General features: G+C 39.6%; 2 protein-coding genes across 3 annotated transcripts; both read left to right on the forward strand.

Moving 5' to 3' along the window:
* On the forward strand, window positions 1-7,460 carry zgc:195212 (DUF4554 domain-containing protein). Its single transcript, XM_036567954.1, has 16 exons — window positions 1-21; window positions 360-492; window positions 729-782; window positions 877-989; window positions 1,082-1,156; window positions 1,316-1,371; window positions 1,495-1,554; window positions 2,218-2,413; window positions 3,264-3,411; window positions 3,758-3,943; window positions 4,911-5,032; window positions 5,173-5,283; window positions 5,471-5,569; window positions 5,713-5,764; window positions 6,380-6,585; window positions 7,410-7,460. Exons 1-16 carry the CDS (start codon window positions 1-3, stop codon window positions 7,458-7,460), a joined length of 1,683 nt encoding a protein of 560 aa, XP_036423847.1.
* A 1,114-nt stretch (window positions 7,461-8,574) lies between these two features.
* slc30a9 (solute carrier family 30 member 9) lies at window positions 8,575-20,003 on the forward strand. Of its 2 annotated transcripts, XM_036568424.1 has the most exons (20): window positions 8,575-8,700; window positions 9,791-9,936; window positions 10,178-10,369; window positions 10,456-10,472; window positions 10,567-10,615; window positions 10,704-10,803; window positions 10,990-11,082; window positions 11,194-11,276; window positions 12,227-12,285; window positions 12,634-12,701; window positions 13,225-13,327; window positions 14,486-14,541; window positions 14,667-14,802; window positions 14,898-14,937; window positions 15,060-15,131; window positions 15,445-15,552; window positions 16,703-16,868; window positions 17,160-17,289; window positions 17,671-17,784; window positions 19,348-20,003. In XM_036568424.1, exons 2-20 carry the CDS (start codon window positions 9,828-9,830, stop codon window positions 19,390-19,392), a joined length of 1,740 nt encoding a protein of 579 aa, XP_036424317.1. In that variant the 5' UTR covers window positions 8,575-8,700; window positions 9,791-9,827; the 3' UTR covers window positions 19,393-20,003. The 2 variants fall into 2 exon arrangements, with proteins under 2 accessions (XP_036424317.1, XP_036424318.1); XM_036568425.1 differs by lacking the exons at window positions 8,575-8,700; window positions 10,456-10,472 and having other exon boundaries at window positions 10,178-10,381; window positions 10,583-10,615.
* Window positions 20,004-20,276: the final 273 nt, after the last annotated feature.

The raw sequence follows: 20,276 nt of genomic DNA on the forward strand, positions 1-20,276 counted from the left end.
ATGTTATCTGAGCTACAACAGGTGACTAAGTAGCAAGAGAAAATAAACCAAATTGGATAATAATAAGCTAAATTACTCGTCTGTGTTATTCTAAAGACAAAATAGTCAACCACTACAACACGTTGAACTCTAATAATGCTTGTGTGGTCAGCACGAATAATGTAGCTTAGCTAGGCTAGGTTACGTCAGCTAACAGTACGATTGCTAGTGAGCTAATACAACTAGCTTAACTATAGCCACTTTTCCACTTCATGGCACGGCTCGGCTCGACTCGCTGTCAACATCAACAACTGAGTACTTGTTCAATATCTAAACGCGCTTAGTAATATTAGTGGTAACAGTTGTTAAATTTCTTTCAGGTTATTAGGCTGGTGATGTTTCTCTGCCGCCATAGTGTGTATAAACAGAATAAGGCTCAGAGTCGAGGAGGTTTACTGGTTCTTCTGTCCACTCAGTCCGGTTTGCTGACTCACAGACGGCTGACGTACACTGGTACAAAAATATTAACTTAGACTTACTTTATATGTCCAAAACTTTGTAGACACCTGTTCATACAGCGTTTTAAGAGTATTAATAGGGGTTTGTCGCCCTCCATGCTGCAAAGTATGGTTATATACTGTAGTAGATAGTATATTTATTTCTGCAGATCCTGAGTAAATGTACCTTACTTTATTGTTTCTTTCGTTTTGTTCATTGTATGTAGAATTAACACATTTTCTTGTTCACAGTTGCAGCTGCTGGTCGGTGGTTTGTCAGAGTTTCCAGAAAAGGCAGAATGACAGGTTTTTATTCTTTGCTTCTTGGAGTTGGCTGAGATCAGATGGCTCAGTGTTCAGATTATCAGATAGCTGTTCCTTGTTTTCGGTTCTTTTTCAGAGATTGTAGAGACCCTTTCCTCTTTTATCTCTCTCTGTGACTGTCCTTATGAAGAAGAGCTCTGCAAGTTCTCAGACAACTTTGGGTCTTTATATTTCATCTGCTCGTTCCAGGTTTGTATATTTGTCACTGATGCAATGTGAATTTTGCACCCGCAAGTGCTCTGAACTGTGATCTCTTGTGCTTTTGATTCCATCACTGATAGGTAGACCAGGATAGCCAAGATGTGGAGACTGAAACTGAGAGATTTCTTCAGAGAGTCAGCCTGGTTAACTCACAGGTCAGACCAAAGACACCAAACTCTAAAGCTAACCCCAGCCTCAAGTTCAAAATGTGTAATTTACATTGAACATAAAGGAATCTGTCACTTTCAGTCATGCTATTTTTATTATTAATATCATTATCTTTGTGCCTAGCTGGTTTTGTTTATCTTAAGCAGATCACAATTATTTTCAAAGTGAAGAATAAAGAATACACACACCAGCAAACATTCAGGTAAAATTAAAAGATCAGTTAATCACACTTACCTTTTCACTGCTGCTCTGATACGTGTCGTCATAAGAGCCTGTGTTGTTACACTTTTTGAAATGTTCCTGTTTTCATTTGTAGTTTCAAGAGTAGACGTCCAAAATCAGTGATGGATCATTTTATTGCCAGAGACACTACGTCATATGTCCGGTTTGTCCTTCCTTTTCTACAGTAACAGTAAACACGTAGCATAGTCTGCAATCCACTGGTTTATATAAGCCTTGATAAAGTCGTGTGCTGAAATTTTGGACGTCCCTGATCAAATTACACATTTTGTTGATTTTGTTGAAGTGAAAATAAGTACACATTCTCCACAGAGAACACACTTCTGCACATTTGAATGCACAGTTGCTGTTTATTTGCTGAATTTGACATATTGGGGGGGAAATAAAATATAAAATGTGGCCTGTGCAAAAGTTATGCCACATTTTATATTTTATGTTTTATTTTTTCCAGTATGTTAAACTCGGCAAGTAAGTAGAAATTTGCACATCAATTTGCAGAAAATCTTCCACATTTAGGGTCGTTTCCTGTAGAGGATCTGCTAACTTATTTTCACTTTTACTTGATTTCACTCAAATCAACAAAACATGTCATTTGACTAGGTGTGTTCCAACTTTTGGATACGACTGTATAACATAAATGTCTTTTACTGACATCAAAACTGATCTCAAGGACAAAGGTCAGTCTGGATGGGTGTGAAACCATGACAGACTCCATTAGAGTTGAATCTATATATTGACTTTTTAAGCTTCATCGTTTTCAGTATGAGGCAAAAATCAATGCTTTCTTTGTGTGTGATGTTTTTCTCAGGAGTCCGTTCTATGTAGGGTGTTTCCCTTCCTGTTGCCAGATGCATCTAGTTTTGGGGGAGAGACTCACTCTGTTGCTTCCCTCTGAAGCTGTGGAGGCTGGGCTGTGTGGGGAGATGAATGTCACTAGCCTAGCAACTCTTGGACCCTGCATGAACCAGTACCCCAACTGGCCATCACGTCTCTCACACATACGCATATCCTTTATAATGTAAAGAGGAGACTCACTGTTGATTTTCATTTTACATTTAAGGCAACAGTGCTTAGTGGTACAGAGTTTAGATCTCAGTCATAATATTTGGTCTTTATATTTTACTAACTGACAAGAACACTTAAAGTGATGGTTCAGCCAAATCAAATATACACAATTTTCATGCTACCCCAAGTGTAGGCAATCAGCCAAGACATGATTGGTGTCCGAAGTTCTACTGCTTTAGTTTTGCTCTGGAGCCAATTAGCATTGTACAAACTGCATGCCTAAATTATCACACACTTGTCTCAAACCACGTTTGTGTGGTTTCTGACACTGTATAGACAAACTTCAAACTGCTGCTACTGTTTTTTTAGCTATGCAGTGTACATTATTAGGTAAGAGTATGTCATACAGGGTCAGAAACCACATAAGCAAGTCTGTTTGACATTATTTAACAATACGAAGTATTTTGTGGCAGGCGTGTTTTATTATTTTGGCATTGTTCAAAAACTTGTTAGCTACATTTGCCTCCTAGCTCCAGTGCAAAGTAGCAGATGTTTCTTGGTTGATGAAATACATTTGGGAAGAGGGGAAAGTTGTGTAAATTTGATTTTTGACTAAACCATAAATTTAAAGGCAGTCTTGTTAACTTGATGTGATTGAATTGTTGGCGTGCAGTTCTTAGTAGAAATACGTGGAGGATACCAAAGCATCTCCTCTCCAGTAGATTATCTGGCTACAGGAATTGTGACATCAGCTAATCACTTAAATAAGTGTGTGTACATCTGCTGAATGAACTAATGGCCTTGCTTGTACTGATTTATGAGCATTTTTTTCCTCAACATCTGTGGCACGTGTTAGTGTATAGCCCCAGTGGCATTCCAATAATACGAGGAGAGGGACAGACACAGCTGAGCTTCCTCCAGAGCCTGGCTGACTCACTATTCTGGGGAAAACTGGGTCTGGCTGGAGTCCGCTGTGCTGATACACATGCTGCACAGGGTAAAGAATAGGAAAGTGACCCTACATTTGTCTGATAATAGATAGGTAATGAAAATGGCACCAGTCTGCTGGATTAGCTTTCAAAGGAAATCAAGAACAAAATTTGATCTGATTCTGCAACAAACGCAGCCTGAATTGTGCCATCTCTGACATGTACTGTGTACAGATGACATGAATGCTAGCTGTGAATTAAGGGTCTGTTGCTCTAAAACACTTTATGCTGTCTTAATGTAAAAGAGATTAAGAACATGTTTTGTTTTGCATGTAATTACTGAATAATAAGCCTTAGGTTGTAATAAATGAGAAATAACTTATGGTTAACTTAACCACGTTATTCTCTGTCCAGGCTCCCTGTTCTATGAGGTGGAGTTTTCTACAGAAGATGAGCGCAGTTCAGAAACACATCCTGTATGTAGCCGAGTTGTGAGTGAGAACATGGAGTCAGATGTCCGTACTGTGGAGCAGACCATCACTCTTTTTCTACTAATGGAGTACAGAGACCCCTTTCACTGTCAACTCTTCGAGTTCATCAGTACAAGTCATCTTATTCTATTTCCAGTTATGAACAATTGGTGCTGCGGGAGGGAGGAAGCCCTGTCTGTGTGAATTTTTGCTTGAAATCATGTTTCAAGGCTCCCGAGTGGCGCAACCGTCTAAGTGTTGGCCCTGTTATCAGGAGATCACGAGTTCGATCCCTGGTGATACTACAGCCATCCGTAGCCTGGAGTCCAAGAGAGCACAATTGGCCTCGCTCTCTCTGGGTGGGTAGGATGGCCCCTCCTTCTCCCCCCATCACTCAGCGCGATGCTAGTCAGCGCAGGCGTCTGTTAGCTGACGTAACAGATCTGGCGGTTGGCGCTTTCCTCCGAGCGCGTTCAGCTGTCCAATGACGTTGCGTTAGCGGCAGTTCGAAAAGATGCGGTGGCGCTTCACAGGTCTCGGAGAAAGCCTGTCCTAGCCTTCACCCTCCCAGCGTTGATAGTATCGTGTTATTGGGGGGAGTCCTAACTAGCGGGTGGAATTGGAGACGACTAAATTGTGGAGAAAATTGGGTAAAAATTTAAAAAAAAATCATGTTCCAAGACACCTGGGGATAGGTAAAGGTTCTGCTGCCTTCAGTTACTTAGATCAGGTGTGTTAGAAGCTGAAATACAACTATGAAAGGACAGGGGTCATCATGCACAGAATTGGGTACTTATATGTCTGATTACTTTAGAATACATAAATGAAAAATAGCACACACCGTTATTACGATATTGGATACTTCCCAGTTAGTGGAAAATATGACTTTGTTTACATCTTAATTATTTAATTATGCAGACGTTTTTGATACATTGGTGGAATACCCCTTTAACTTTAGAGCCAAATACAGACTGATGGCCTAGAGTACAGGATTTCTAGAGGATATTAACAATAATCAATCAAGCCTAGCAAGACTACACTTAATATCTTTTCAGTGAAATAATAACTGTCTAATTTGCTTTCTGAAATGTGTGAAGCGAGTGAAGAGATTTTAGACAGACAGTTGGACAGTGTGCTGTGGCACAATGCGGAGAAAGTGAGATCAGCTCTGCAGTCTCTACTGGAAAACACCCTCAGGGGATTCCTGAGCAGGAAAAAGGCAGGCTGCTTTATGTTAACATCATTTTTTACACTCAGCTACACATGCACAATTACAGTGTTTGTGGTATCACTGTAGCTGCTCTTCATTCTCCTTTATGTTTTTGTGTATATGTGATTATTTGTATGTTGTTTTTGTAGTCCAGAGAAAAGCTGCAGTCTGCCATGTCCGTGATTGTGAGTTCAGTGAACAGTATTGTGAGCAGCAGTAGCAGTGCAGAGTTTCGCTCTGCCTGTCTGAATAGCATGAAGGTATTTCACAGCCATTCAAAACAAACTTAATGGACTGTGCATGGTCACTGCTATGGTCACATGGGACTGTTTTTAATATGCATTTTAATTTAGTATACTTCAGTAAAGATTGAATGTTCTGACAAATATTTTTCAGTTAAATGTTACATTTGTGTGAATGTGTGATGTGTCTGTGTTTGTGGTTTAGGTACAGAACACCAGTGATCTGACCAAATCACTGCATCAGACTCTTCAGAGAGTCATAGGTGGCCGCTTTGTGTCCAGCACCAGTTGTACTCCTAAAAAGGTTTGACATCTATGGTTTGACCATCCTGCTTTGCTCCTGTGGATTTTTAAATTGAATGTGTTAAAAACTGCAGGAATCCAGGAAGCTGATTATATCTGTCAACATGGTTTAGTCAGAATATGAATTTCAGTACTTGTTTTTAGGTAGTGGAGGCAGTTGTGTCTGAGCAGAATGGCAGTGAGAGACTGGAACAGAGTAAGATTCATTTTTCTCGAATTTTAAATATATATCATTGCTGTCATATCAAAACCTCTGTTTTGTTTCATTTAGTTTTTTTTTTTTTGCACCATTGAAAACTTCAGCTGCCCTTTAAATTGCGTAAAGAATGCAAGTAGAAATGGTCCAGAATGTCTTGTAATAACATCTTATTACATAAATATACAATCAAGTTAAGAATGTTTTTTCCTCTCCTATAAAGTTACCGTTTTAGAGATAGAAGGTTTTGTTACAAAAGCAGTTATATGTTTGTTGGTGGCCTGCTATAAGGCAAGGCAAGGCAAGTTTATTTATATAGCACATTTCACACACAAAGTGCAATTCAGTGTGCTTGAACTAAATACAATCAAAAAGCACATCAAACAGGAAAAATAAAGTGCTATTACTTGAGTCTTTTCCAGCACCCTGAGTGACGAAGATCCCCCTACCTGTAATGTACAGTCAGTCCATAAGATAACAATGCTAGCATTTAGCCTCCAGGAGAGTTGATTAAAATAAGGATAACAGTTCTGCAGCAGTTTCTCTCCTCTGCTTGTTGCTGATTTATTGGATTATCATGCTCTTTGTCTGCTTGTGACCATCCAGCAAAAAGAGCTGGCAAAAGAGCTCACAAAGAAACGATGGAGTCTCCAGTTTCAAGCTCTAAGAGGTGGTGTTCAGAGACTATTGATGGGGATTGTGGTTTTTCTGAGAGCAGTTGGGAAGGTGTGGACCCCCAGATGACCCTTCTGTCCTCTGAAATGGTCACATCAAGGATGTCACCCACCTCCCAAAATAACATTGACCTGAAAAACCAACAGGTGAGGAGCCAGTTATGGTTACAGGGAGGCACCGATCATTATTTTTTATGGCCAATTCCGATTTATTTTACAGCCAAGTGGCTGATGGACAATATTTTAGCCTTTTTTTAACCTGAAGCTCATGCTGTATGGGCTAAAGGAACTCATGAAACATACTAGCACATTTCCAGTACTTTCAGTTAAGCCAAACTTGCAACATCAGTAAGATGATATACATTTTAATATGCACACAATTCAATTTGAGTACCCTTACATGGCTGATACTATTTACATTATGAAATTGCATAACAGATCAGCCAAAAAAATGTAATAAATCAGTTGATTTCAAATTGCATGTATGGAGCACAAATCTGTCCATTCCAATCTTTGCCGATTTAGTTATGCACTCTAGTTATAATGCTACATTACCCAAAATACTGCTAGGAGTATTAGTAGGACCGTCACTATTGATTATATTTGTAATGAGTAAAAACATTATGTGTCCAAAAATGCATGTAGCCTAAAAGGATGTGTCCATTAGGCTCTGTTTTTCTTACTCTTATTTTTCTTATTCTTTTTCTGTTCTTATCGTAATAGAGACTAAAAGGATCATTTAAATACATGTGATATTATTCATTAAATATTCACATTGCCAACTAATGATTGCTGATTCATTGAGAAGGTATATTTTAATTAATTATTTATTTTTACAAGAGAGTTTAATTGAGTAATGATGACAGCCCTGATTAATTATGATACTATTTTTACTTAGATGTTATCACTTGCACTTTGGTATCCACTGATCTGGTGCATTCTTCCTCCTGTCTTCCTCCTGTCTTGTTTAGGTTGAGATGGAATGGCTTCAGGAACTTGAAAATCTATCTGATTGGGATTGATGCTGAAAATCTGCCAGTTACCCTTAATATACATTTGCGTTAGCTCAAACCTAATGGCTTTGTTTTTCTAGTGGTCATTATGTTATTAGGTACTCTACAGTGTTTTTTCATATATTTTTCTGCTTGTATTGTTACAGTAAAGACACTCTGTAGATAAGTCATTTTCCATTATGGTATTCAGCATTTTCTTTTGCAATTATAAAAACTTCTTTGGTCACATTATCTCCCTGTGCTTCCATCAAATTATTGCATGCACTATCAGTTACTACCACACGATGGCGCCAAGTTCCTTTGTGCCCTACTGTTGTAAAGAGTTGGACAATAAAAGCATTGAAACAAAATGCATTCTTTTGAATAGGCCTTAAGCATTCAGATTGCTTTTTGCTGAAGAATATACAGACACACCCACACCAACCTTGTCCTCAAAACAGAGCTGTGAAGTTATTTTCTGGAGAAATTAGCTGCAAATGCACGCTGAGATTTCTGTAGGTTTCTGGGAGGGACAGTGCTCCTGAATACCCAGGTAAACAGTAAATGGAGCTCTCATTGATCTCGGTGACGTTTATTTAAATGTATTTGAAGGAGTTGCTAACAAGTTTTGCAAAACAAACCTCTTGATTTAGCTGTACATTAAAAAAAATTCTTAAGTTGTGTTCAATCAAATAGCTTTATCTGCATTGATGCTTTGGGGCAGTTATTAACAGAATTATCTGATATTTTGATTTACTTTGGTTCATATTTTAGCTTTCTGGAGCACAAATGTGAAGTTTCTTTGGCTTTTTTTTTCAGTCAAACTATGTGGCTAAAAGTTTTTATCACTTAATTTGTCGGATACACCTGGGACTCCTAATTCAAGTATGAAAATGACATCTAATTTAAAAATCTAATGGAGACTGTTAAATGTTCATACACACATATTACACAATTCTATCACTTTAGACCAATCAGGACAAATTCAATGACATTTTTCCTCATCGTACAAAATTGAACTGTTGGACATGAATGGGTTAAAATGCTAATACGCAAAACTAAAGCGGAGCTGGTTTATTACAGTTACATGGCTTGAATGAACCCAATGTGTTCCCTGATGACTTAATTATCCACTGATCTCGCGAGAACTGGCTCACTTACCCTGGATGTTTTCATGGAGTTTGGCTATGGACGAAATGTGAGCAAGCGGACTGTCAGATAGATACAGGAGATGGAGTGAGATATGTGGAGGACAAATTGCTGCATAAAGGTAAATACTATGAATTTCACCCGATGCTATGTAGCTGTCTGCGATGTCTTTCACGTGTAACTACGTGTTTGGTTTGTTTTTCAGCTGTTAGCCGACTAGCTAGCTAAGTTAGCTATCGTTAGAGGAAGAGTCAGATGCCGGCCGAAGCTCTGATAACACAAATTTAGCGAGTCACCGATGGACTGGAGACAACATGACCCGTTTATTTTATTTTGATGTCACTACAACAACTCGCCAGTTTGCTTCTTGGGTCGCTTAGGGCTCGCTAGTTAGTTGAAAAGCGGATGTTTAGGTCAGTGGACACTTGTTCTTAGCTAGGGTTTGCTAGCCTCTGTTAGCTAGCTGCCACCCTGGACTTACTTACTGACAAGCCCTATTGACATAAACAGTCTGTAGCTTCCTCAGCATCTCACTTAGTAAGTTAACATAACTTGGCTATAATAGAGCGCGAATCACTGTTTTCACCTCCCAGTTCAGCTTTAATTAAATGAGGATCGACGGGTTTTAGAAACTGATTCCTCGCTGTAAGGGTTGTGGCTTACTTTGGCAGCTTAGCTAGTTAGTTACAAAGCTAATTAATCTACCCGATTAGTCAGTTATTTTGTTATTCTGAAAGTCTTACTGACTGTCGTATCTATTGCACCCTGTTGTAGTTGTAATGTCATTTGGACAAGGTTAGGCAGCTCGGCATTAAATGCTTCTTCAAAGGGACTGTAAGGTACTATGTTGTCTTACAGTGTACATTACTATTTAAGAGCCATTTAGCTTCCATTTCATAGCTTAGTATTAATCAGAGGTGTCTTATTAGTTTCTATATTATTAAACGTGTAGATGTACACTCCAATGTAGCTGAGATATATCCTTTCATGATTTTTAAAATAAATTTTATAGACTTATGCACATGATTGAGCAGAGTCAATTTTTGCATCTGCATTATGCATTCAGTGTATTATTGCACTGGCCTACAACCACTTTCCACAGTGTTTTTCATAGCATGTATGTAGCTGTAACAGTGTCTGGTACATTATGTGACCTTTTAAAATATAAACAGTAATTGACTCACTCCATCCTGCTTTGTGAATCACTGCAGGTTCCATTGTCACTCTCTCAGTCTTGCCACTGCCAGGATGTTCCCCTGCCTGGCCCATAGACCATGGCAAGTTTTCTGCAGGGTCTACTTGCAGCAGCGAGCACATCTGTCTCAGCTACCTCCTAGAATAACACGCCCATGCCATGGTAAGTCACTTTCAGCAGACTTGAAATTATTGGTGTGACACACTTGTCGATCTAGCTTCTAGGCTGCATCGCTCTCATCTGAAGGTCTATACTCACTATTGAGACTAACTGTGTACTTAACGTTTAACTCTTGATCTTTCAGTGCATTTGCAGAGTAAAGGAGGCTCTATTATTGAAAGATGTGTTTTGCTGCTTTCTGTATTCTAATTTAAGTGTGAATCTTTTGGCTCTCTGTGTACAGGTTGGCAAAGCGGAGGTAAGGGCCACAGCCTTTGGTTAAGTTTCCCTGACCACAGAGGGTCCTCTTTGGCTTGGGCACAGGTTCAGTACTATTCTACTGCCGGCAGCAGTAAAGATGGACCACCACAGGACCCTGATGGGCCGAAACCCACTGATAAAGCATCCACTGATCAGCACTCCACAGAGCCGGCCGGTAATTGCGTCAGTCTTGCTTTTCTTTGAGTACATTTTACATCTCGGCTTGTCTAATGGTTGCTTTTTCCTTTATTTCCTGTATAGCGGCTGGCGATCCTTCTGTAAGTGAGTCCTCTTGTTATGTTTGATCATATGTGATGATAACAATATAATTGGTTATTAATTATTAATTAATGCTGTCCCTTCCTTTTTTAAGAACCCAAAGCTCAAGGTTTAATGAAAGCAGAAAACATTCAAGTGAAAGGTAATGCAGTTTGCCATCACAAACTGATTGGCGAGTGACTGTAACTTATGGCCTGTGGTGTGACCCTGTGTTTTTCTGGGGTTTTCAGTGAGGGCAGTACTGAAGAAGAGGGAATATGGCACCAGATACACACAGAACAATTTCATCACTGCTGTCAGGGCAATGAACGAGTTCTGTCTCAAACCCAGGTGAAGTGCAGTTCAGTTTATTTACCCAGGTTCACTCACAAACACAACTGAGATGGGGTAAAAAAGGCTGAGTTTTGTGGTTCCTCAGAGCTGTTTATCCTCTCAGGATTAATCATCATTGTTTTTAGTCGTTACATATGTTTTTTCCTGATGTGTCTGTATGTATTGGGGTATTTGTGTCTTCAGTGACCTGGAGCAGTTGAGGAAGATCCGTCGACGCAGCCCTCATGATGACACAGAGGCATTCACAGTCTTTCTGCGCTCAGACGTGGAGGCCAAGTATGTACTGTAGTCCCAGCTAAACAATAGCATTCGTATTTATCTGATTATCGCTTTATGTTGAGGTTTTTTGAGAGATTTGTTGGTTACTCTTTTTTTCATGTTTTCTAGGGCTCTGGATGTTTGGGGCAGTATGGAGGCACTTGCTCGAGAGAGGAAACTCAGGAGTGAGGTGGAGAGACAATACCAAGAAAGTATGTTGACCTTACAACTTCTGTAGGAATTACATGTGATTAAAGGGTGGCACCACACCCCCAGTAGTGGTGGAGGGGCAAAAATGATGGGTTCTGAAAAAAAATACTAATGAAAAAATATGCTAGTGGAACAGTGGCTGACAAAAAGACAACTGGGGCACTGATTCACTAATTTAAAACTTTCAGCACTACATATAGGTCATAACTAAAATGTAATAGCATATCCCAGTCAGCATTTTCATGAACAGTGTCAGTGTTGTTTTGGCCCTGCGTGCTTTACTGGGCTCTGCTCAGATCTGTTAACTGCTGGTAGCATCTCTGAAGAATATTCATTTCTATCCTAGCAAGCTGGCAGAAAGACATATTGCAACTGACATTCAGTAAATGTCAGTGTAGTAACACAAACTGTGTTTGAGTGTGTAAATATAATTTTGTGGATTGCATTAAAGTATTTACCTGGTTAGTGAGCTGGAGAATTTCTCTCCTTATACTTCTAGGTTTCACTTTTTGGGAAATATCCCATCATTCAGCTCAAATGGAGATTTTAGTTGGTTCTGCCATTTACTGTCCATTTGTTTCTACAGGTTAGTTATAAGTAAGTTAGGGAGAGTGTAGTGTCCTTTTTTTCAATAAGTGGTCTGAGCTTAATCAAAAAGTGATGTGGCATTACCCCAGTACTTTGGTGGGTGAAATGCCTGCTTGTCCCTGTATTTTCAGCAACTATGACATTTGTCTTGCAGTATTGCTGCCGTCAGTCTGTGTAGAATTTATGATTCCAGTCTCACCATTTTGGAAAAAGTGGTAACAATCTGTTCTATTTCTCTAGACAATTTACAGGGTGTTCTTACTCACAATAGGGCATGTTGTGAAAATACATCTGACTAATGGATGTTTGTTCCAATAACCACTATCGTTTTCTCTTTCTTTCTTTTCCATCTCCTCTTTCTTAGATATATTTAGAAATCAGAAACTGCTGAAGGAATACAAAGATTTCTGGGGAAACACAAAGGTGAGAATACATGTGTTTGTGCTGTTTAAACACAAAAGCTTTGTCCTCATGCAACGATCATGGAAACATTTAAAAAATGATGTGAAGGAAATTGCAACAGCACTGAGAACTTGTTGAGCAGTAAGTAATTTATGTAGGGCAGCTATGTACTTTGTAGTGCCTGAAGTATTTCTGTTATTTAACTCCTGTTAGGAAAAGAGAAAGGACTTTTTTTTTAATTAGCATTTGTCTACCTTCTCTATTAAATCGTATTATTATACATATATGTATGACTTGCATAATTCACACTACATGAACTGATCACCTTCTGAAATCATCTAAATGTTGGAATTTCACACCTTTCTACAGCCTCGGTCAGGAAAGAGGGCAACTTTCCTCCAGGGCCCAGGAAAAGTGGTGATGGTAGCTATTTGCATGTGAGTTTCCTGTCTTGCCTGAGTTCTTTGTACATTGAAACACTGTACAGCAAGACACCTAACTGTACAGTTGTAAGATGTTGAGTTCAGTAAACTGGGACACATTCCTCACTAAGGACAGTGTTAGTTCTGCAGGAAGGATGATGAGACAGTATAATGAGACTGAGTGGCTGTGTGCAGTCGCTCTATTAGATTAAAGAGAGATTGAGTTATAAAACATGTGCACTCACATGAGAGACCCACCAGGCCTTTGTGAAATGCCTCTCTTCAGATGGCACCAGACAACCAGGCTTTGTCCATTTGTAACCTAATTTGTGTCTACAAAGTTATAGATAATGAATTCCATGCTATGCTGTAAAATGTATGTAAGGTTAACAGTCTGAAATTGAAAGTAGGATTTCTACAATGCTATGCTAATTGTATCATATCACGGTTGCTGTTTCGCTACAATGCAGTGTTCAGAGGTTTAGAGGAATACGTGTGACTATGTCTGAGATTAATTCATTCTGTTACTGATCCTCAGAAATGGACTGAATTTCTTCTTCAAACTCCTGGCCTGGGTTTATACAGGATCAGCCAGCATGTTCTCAGAGGCCATCCACTCCCTGGCTGATACCTGTAATCAGGTAATATGTTCTCTCTACCTTTCTCTATCATTCTTTCTGCTTCTCTCTCACTTTTGTCTTATCTCTCTGCCTGTCTCTGTCTCTCTTACTTCTTCTGTTTCTCTCTCTCTCTCTCTCTCTCTCTCTCTCTCTCTCCACCTCCCTCCCCCCATCTCTCACTTCTCATAGCTCTCTCATTCTCTCTCTTCCTGTCTCTCTTTTTCTTTTCCTCTACAAATCTCTCTACCTCATCTCCATCACCTCACTTTATTGCTGTTTTTTCTCTGTTCCTTTCACTTTGTCTTTTTCTATTTTTCTTCTTCTCTTCATTTCTCATGCTCTCAGTTTCCTCTTTCTCTCACTTCTCCTCTATGTCACTCACACTTTCTCTCTCGCTCTCTCTCTCACTCACTTGCGCACACAAACACTTTGATATGCTCTTGCCTCAACCCTGACCCTGACCTAATCCTCCCTCCTCCCTGTCCCTTTGAAGTGCCAGAACATATTTTTTGTTATATTGTTTCTTTATTGCCAGTAGTGTGTCGATCAAGTTGTTTTAGATGTGCATTACTGTGGAAAAGTCTTAGCCACCTGAGCAAACTGTGTTTTTGTTTATACACTGTAATAAATACAAACAAGCATTAATGCAGAAAAGGAAGAAGAATGTCTTATTTTTAAAAAAGTACTTAATATCTCGTGAGCTGGTAAGAAGAACATAGGTTTGGTTTCACATTTTCCTTTGAAGTTCTCAACCATCATATCTGTTTGCTCAAATCCACCTCCAGCACACCTGAATTAATATAATGAAGCATTGATCAATCAAACCAGGTATTTGATGATAACTACAAACAGTACCTAGGGTTCCTCAGCGTGGGGTTTGGAAATAGTTAAACAAAAACATTGACATCACTAAATCACTACTTATTGTATTAATGTTAGTTGTATTTATTCTGATATTAGCAAATAAAAGCTTGCTTTTATAAAAGTGCAGGGCTGCTAATAACCCCAGATATGAACAGGCAGGCAGAGAAACAGCTATGCTTTAAAGGGATAATGCACTTGTGCTGCACTTTTCTCCTTTTTTTTCCAGTAGCAGTAATGACTTTACCTGTAGTATTTGGTTTTTATGAATTTATGTTTTACATGCCTTATGCCTGTGCTTTCCTCTCTAAACATCAGGCACTCCTTGCACTGGGCATCAGTCAGTCTGTTCGCAACCCAGACGCCGTGCACCCGTAAGAGCTCAGTCACTTCAGTGCTTCTTTATGCGTTACAGTTAATGTGAATTGATAATTGTCTGAATGAGTTATTGAGACTCAGTAGAGGTGCTTATTTTCTTATTCTCTTCTGTCTCTCAAAGATACGGCTTCTCCAACATGCGCTACATCGCCTCCCTCATTAGTGGAGTGGGCATTTTCATGATGGGAGCTGGCCTGTCCTGGTATCACGGTATTATGGGACTTCTGCACCCTCAACCAATGGAATCACTGCTTTGGGTTAGTGGCCACCCGTTTTTGATTGTTGGAGAAAACATTACCTGTTTTGCTGTGTGTGACCTTCTTTATCTATAATATCTATTCTTGTGTTGCAGGCATATTGTATTTTGGCTGGATCTCTGGTTTCTGAAGGAGGTAATGTTTCATCTTGATAAATGTCACAGTTTGATGGGGCTTCTTTCGTAAATGTTAATTTTAAGCATATATATTACACCTTATGTATAACTTTATGGTTCTTATATGGTTCCTTCTTGCAGCAACACTACTGGTGGCTATTAATGAGATCAGGAAGAGTGCCCACAAGCAAGGAGTGTCCTTCTATGAATATGGTGCGAAAGACTTTCATCAGTTCAACTAATCAATTCAAACTTTAATGTTAAACTTGGGTTTTATTTGTGTTGCTTTTTTTAATACCTTGTGTAATAGTAGAGCAGTTGAGCAGGTTTGCTTTGTTTCAAGGCTACAGTGCTTGTGCAAGACATTATGAAATTGCTCCAGGAGTGCTGCAACTCGGCTAACACACTGAGCCATTGTTGCTCTTGGCTTGTGTATTTAGCCCGAATGTTCTGGAGCGGAGAGCATTTGTCTGAGTTAGCAGAGGTGACTTGTTATTTATCGCTGAGCTGGACGCTTGTGTTTCAGTTATGCAGAGTCGGGACCCCAGCACCAACGTGGTCCTGCTAGAGGATGCTGCAGCTGTTCTGGGAGTGGTGCTGGCTGCTGGATGTATGGGTCTGACCTCACTCACAGGTAAACACGACTCATTGCTTACTTTTGATATTCTTTAGTATACATTTAGTATTTTAGGATACTTGTAGTACTCAATTTCAGTGGTTGATGATATGTTGAAATTATCACAGTAAATTGTGCTGTGATAAGCCTTTCTGCTTTTCTGTACACTGTAGATACTTTTAGTGCTTAAAGAACGCTGAACAACTGCATGTTCCTAGATTTCCTCTTGTATGTCTGTCTATTGAAAAGGGATTGAACATGAGCTCCAAGTGGTGTAGCTGTGTAAGCTTTTTGCCATCTTATTGGCAGATCACAAGTTTGAATTTAGCATGTGCCATCATGAGAGCATAATTAGTTCATCTGGATGTAGTGAGGTGCAGCATTGACATTGAGGTGCATTGACACTGGGGAAAAACAGTCTGCTACTATTGTTGGAGTTTTTTTGTTTTGTTCTGTGTTTTTTTGGGGCGAAAAAAGTTTAAATGTGTCATTGAGATTTTGCTGATGTTCATCAGCCCCCAGAAAAATAAAATACTGTGGTAAGTATAATGTATCATGGATCATGATATGTTTTTGCTCTGTTGCTTGTCCCTACTACTGCTCAGGTCAGCACCCACTCATTAGCACAAGACTGAGGCTATAATCCATTTTTAAATGTATGTAAATGAAGACAAAACGTGACACATCACATAGAGAAAAAAAAACGCTTAAATTGGTGAAGAACATGTTCATCTACAGCATCGCTGAACAAAGTCAAGTCAAAGTTTATTTATAAAGCACTTTTTACAACAGACGTTGTCACAAAGCAGCTTTTCAGAAAATTCCGGGTCCAAGCCCCCATGAGCAAGCCAGTGGCAACAGTGGCAAGGAAAAACTCTCTAAGAGCAAGAGGAAAAAAACCTTGAGAGGAACCAAGACTCAAAAGGGGAACCCATCCTCCTCTGGTCGACACCGGATAGCAAACAATAACAAAAGAGTAATATGAACAGAGAATAAGGTTTAAATATAAAATATTAAAAATATTTAAAATATTAACTGGAACCGTTACTGACTATTGAGAAGAGATTTAACGTGCCACTGTTTTGTTAGGTACTGACTAATATCTCTCTCTCTCTCTCTCTCTCTCTCTCTCTCTCTCTCTCTCTCTCTCTCTCTCTCTCTCTCTCAGGTAATCCGTATTATGACAGCCTGGGTTCTCTGGGTGTGGGCACTCTACTGGGCACAGTCTCAGCATTCCTCATCTACACCAACACTGAGGCTCTGCTGGGCCGCTCCATTCGGGCCGAGCACGTCCAGAAGCTAACAGAGTTCCTGGAGAGTGACCCTGCTGTCAGGTCAGTCTCCGCCACTCTGTCAAGAGCAGAAGCATCACCCTGCTAATTAGAGATTTTTCTTATTGCTGGAATACAAGGCACAGAACTTTGTCCTCGTTTAACGTATTAAAAGGATAGGGCCGGTCAGACAGTTTGCATTGGAGTACATGTAGTTACTGAATAAAGAGCCTTTAGGTTGTAATAAGCCTGGGATTTTAAGGGGTTAATCCCGTCTGTTAATAGTGATTCTGCATTGTGGCAAGTGAGTGCTTATGGTACTAGTGTATATATCTGGTTGCATTGTGTTCTCAGGGCGATTCACGATGTGAAGGCCACAGATATGGGGCTGAGTACAGTGCGGTTCAAGGCAGAGGTGGACTTTGACGGGCGGGTGGTTACGCGATCCTATCTGGAAAAGCAGGACATTGACCAGATCCTACATGTATGTTCAGAACGACAACACTGAAAAAGTGAACTCACTGCACTGCTTTCAGTGTTGATGCTAGTGACAAAACTCTGGGCTCTGGGCAGTCTGACCTCAGGTGTAATAACACCATCAACGCAATACTGCACATTTCAGAAAGCTTGCCATAGGCTTGACTATGAAGACCAATTTCATTAGACAGTTGATTTCACCTCTGTTTGTAATGATAATTAGCTTCAAATAAGTATATTTCTGGAGTGGTGTGAAAGTAATATGTAATTGAAATATTCATGTAACAATATTTGCCTTCATTGACAAATATACAGCATTTGACAGCATATTTGAACTACCAGACATCTGAACTGTGCATGTGTTTTGTGGCTGGGTTCTACAATATAGGACATTCAGCAGGTGAAAACTCCAGAGGAGTTGGAATCTTTCATGCTGAAGCATGGGGAGAACATCATCGACACCCTGGGAGCAGAAGTGGATCGTTTAGAGAAAGAGCTCAAGGTTTGTGACCATCTCACTCTGGCCCTTTTTAACAATTGGCATTCACATTCGATCATCATTGGATCAAGAGAAGGCACATTTACACTTCCCCTTTTCAAATGTAGCTTTGGCATTTGGATAATGACTGAAGCACAGTCAAGAAAAATATGGGTTAGAGTCACTGGCAGGAGTGGTGAGAAAATTTTATGGTCCTTCACAGGCAGCAGTGGCTTTTCAACTTTCTTGTTTGTAATTCTAAACACTTGCAGACGGCTAAACATGTTTATCGAGAGAGGCAACAACGATATCAGAAGGTGTGAATGATGCACGTGTGACGTTAGACCACAAATGTAGCCAAGCTGGCCGCATTGTGTTTACACATACACACAGATCTGAACATAATGCATGCTTGACTACCTCAGGATTAGGACAGCTAGATCAGAACACTGTGTGATATGATATCTTGATATCTTTTAAATGCTCATGCAGAGAACATGGGATGCATTTTAATGCCAAGTGTAAACAGGGCCACTCTCTTACTCTCACACAACACCTATGCAAAACCGTCATATGCTTGAACACCCCAGTCACACACCTACAGCATGGGTGTCCAATCTTATCTGCAAAGGGCCAGTGTGGCTGCAGGTTTTCACTCCAAACAAGCTGGAGCACACCTGACTCCACTTGTTAAATCAGTCAGTCATAGTCTTCAAATGTTTCATCAGGTGACCTCTTGCTTTGTTGAAGTGAAAACCTGCAGCCACACCGGCCCTTTGCAGATAAGATTGGACACCCCTGCTCTACAGGAAACTATGTAAACATTTGATCCCTGAAGTCAAAATGAACAAATTTTAGTGCACAGTTTAACATATAGGAAAAAAGTTATTACACGATTTTTTTTTTCAATATATAACAATTATAAAATAGTGCAGAAATGTGTTTTCTTTAGAGGATGTATAACTTACTTTCACTTTGAAAATCAACAAACATGTTATTTAAAGGGGCCTAAACTTTTACATTCAATTTTATACGTGTCCTATTTTAATTCAGATCTGCTCATAAGATCACTAATTAGAGTGACAGATGAACACAAGGTGCTTGATTAAAATTGTCTCTTACTTCTGGCAGCCTAATGTGAGAGGTGATTTTGGACCACCGTGTCCCTCTACTTACAGACACTGCATCAGTGCTTCCTGTCTTATATAGAGGCTGAACCTGTTCTGTCAGGGTAGATTTAGCTCTAAATACAACAGACAGCACAAAAACGTGCAATCAGAGGAAACTGAAAAATAAACTGGGAGATACTTCCCTCTCTCTGTGTTGTATTTTGACTGAGAGAAATGCAGCATGTAATGTAGATGCAGAATGTAAGCTATCCTAGAAGTCTAAAGAGATGTTCATTTTGACTGCAGTAAACTTTAGTGAAAGCCATTCATCAAAGCATATGGATTTTTATTTTATTATACATTATGCTAATGAATTTGACCAAAATTCACAAAGACCATTGATTTCAAACATTATCTCAGTCGTATTTTGCTTTAGTTATGTCACTGAATTTGACTCATTCTCTTGTTTTGAAAACAGCAACGCAATCCAGAGGTGCGACACGTAGATCTAGAGATTCTCTGATGATCCTGAGAAAGGGGAGCAGTGTCAGTATGGCAGAGAACAAGCCGGACAACAGAAGGACGATTTAGACGGTCTGGACCTTGAGTGACACTGCTCAGACCCACCAGTCAAATGAAGTCTTACTTTTCAGAAATCCTATGTCATCTAAGCACTCTCAGGAGCGATGTTTCAGCCCGTTTTGTCAGCTTACAGCGCAGAAACTCTATAAGGTTTGCAGCTACATGCACAATAGGCCTGAGAGAATACACATCCAGAAATGCTGGTATGCTTTATTGGTGAGCACTATTGAAATGGGCTCATGTTAATGTACTGTAGTGCTGGTGTAGGATCAGCCTCAGCCTCCTTACATCTATTTGAATAGTGTTTAGCAGGATTAAGAGGCAAAAGCTGATCCTAAAACAGCACTCTGAGTTGATAGACGTACATATGGCTTGAGGAATATTTCACAGAGCAGTTCAGCTTCTATAACTTCATACAAAACCCAAAACAGTTTTTTTTTAATAATCTTGGTGAAGCAGCAAACAAAGCACAGTCATCTGGTCTTGGTAAGAAGAGAGAGCACAGGTTTTCACCAGTAAAGGAACAGAACCTCATATCCGTTGTGCTTCAAGCAACAAGTATTTATTATTTACTCCACAAGTATTCTATTTACATTGCAAAGCAGACATAGTGTGTAACGTGTGGGGAAAACGTTTGAAGAGTCCCTTTTGGCTTTTTTTTTAACCATATGCTCAGACCATATACAGACTACATTTTCCCATGACTTCTGATGAAGAGTAACTGAAGTAGATACATATGCTCACCAGACAAAATTAGTTGTATGATTTTTCTTTCTTACTTGTTTATGTACACATCCCCTTGCCTTAATAACGGTGTCAGTCCTG

Source organism: Colossoma macropomum, unplaced genomic scaffold, assembly GCF_904425465.1.
Source record: "Colossoma macropomum unplaced genomic scaffold, Colossoma_macropomum, whole genome shotgun sequence".
NCBI classification, from domain to species: Eukaryota; Metazoa; Chordata; class Actinopteri; order Characiformes; family Serrasalmidae; genus Colossoma; species Colossoma macropomum.

Coding starts and splice junctions, on each gene's coding strand:
- slc30a9 (XM_036568424.1), top strand. CDS start 9,828: ATGTTCCCCTGCCTGGCCCATAGACCATGGCAAGTTTTCTGCAGGGTC. Junction 14,938..15,059: donor ATCTCTGGTTTCTGAAGGAG/GTAATGTTTCAT, acceptor TCCTTCTTGCAG/CAACACTACTGGTGGCTATT. Junction 16,869..17,159: donor GAGAGTGACCCTGCTGTCAG/GTCAGTCTCCGC, acceptor TTGTGTTCTCAG/GGCGATTCACGATGTGAAGG.
- zgc:195212 (XM_036567954.1), top strand. CDS start 1: ATGTTATCTGAGCTACAACAG. Junction 783..876: donor CAGAAAAGGCAGAATGACAG/GTTTTTATTCTT, acceptor GTTCTTTTTCAG/AGATTGTAGAGACCCTTTCC. Junction 1,372..1,494: donor ACACACCAGCAAACATTCAG/GTAAAATTAAAA, acceptor TAGTTTCAAGAG/TAGACGTCCAAAATCAGTGA.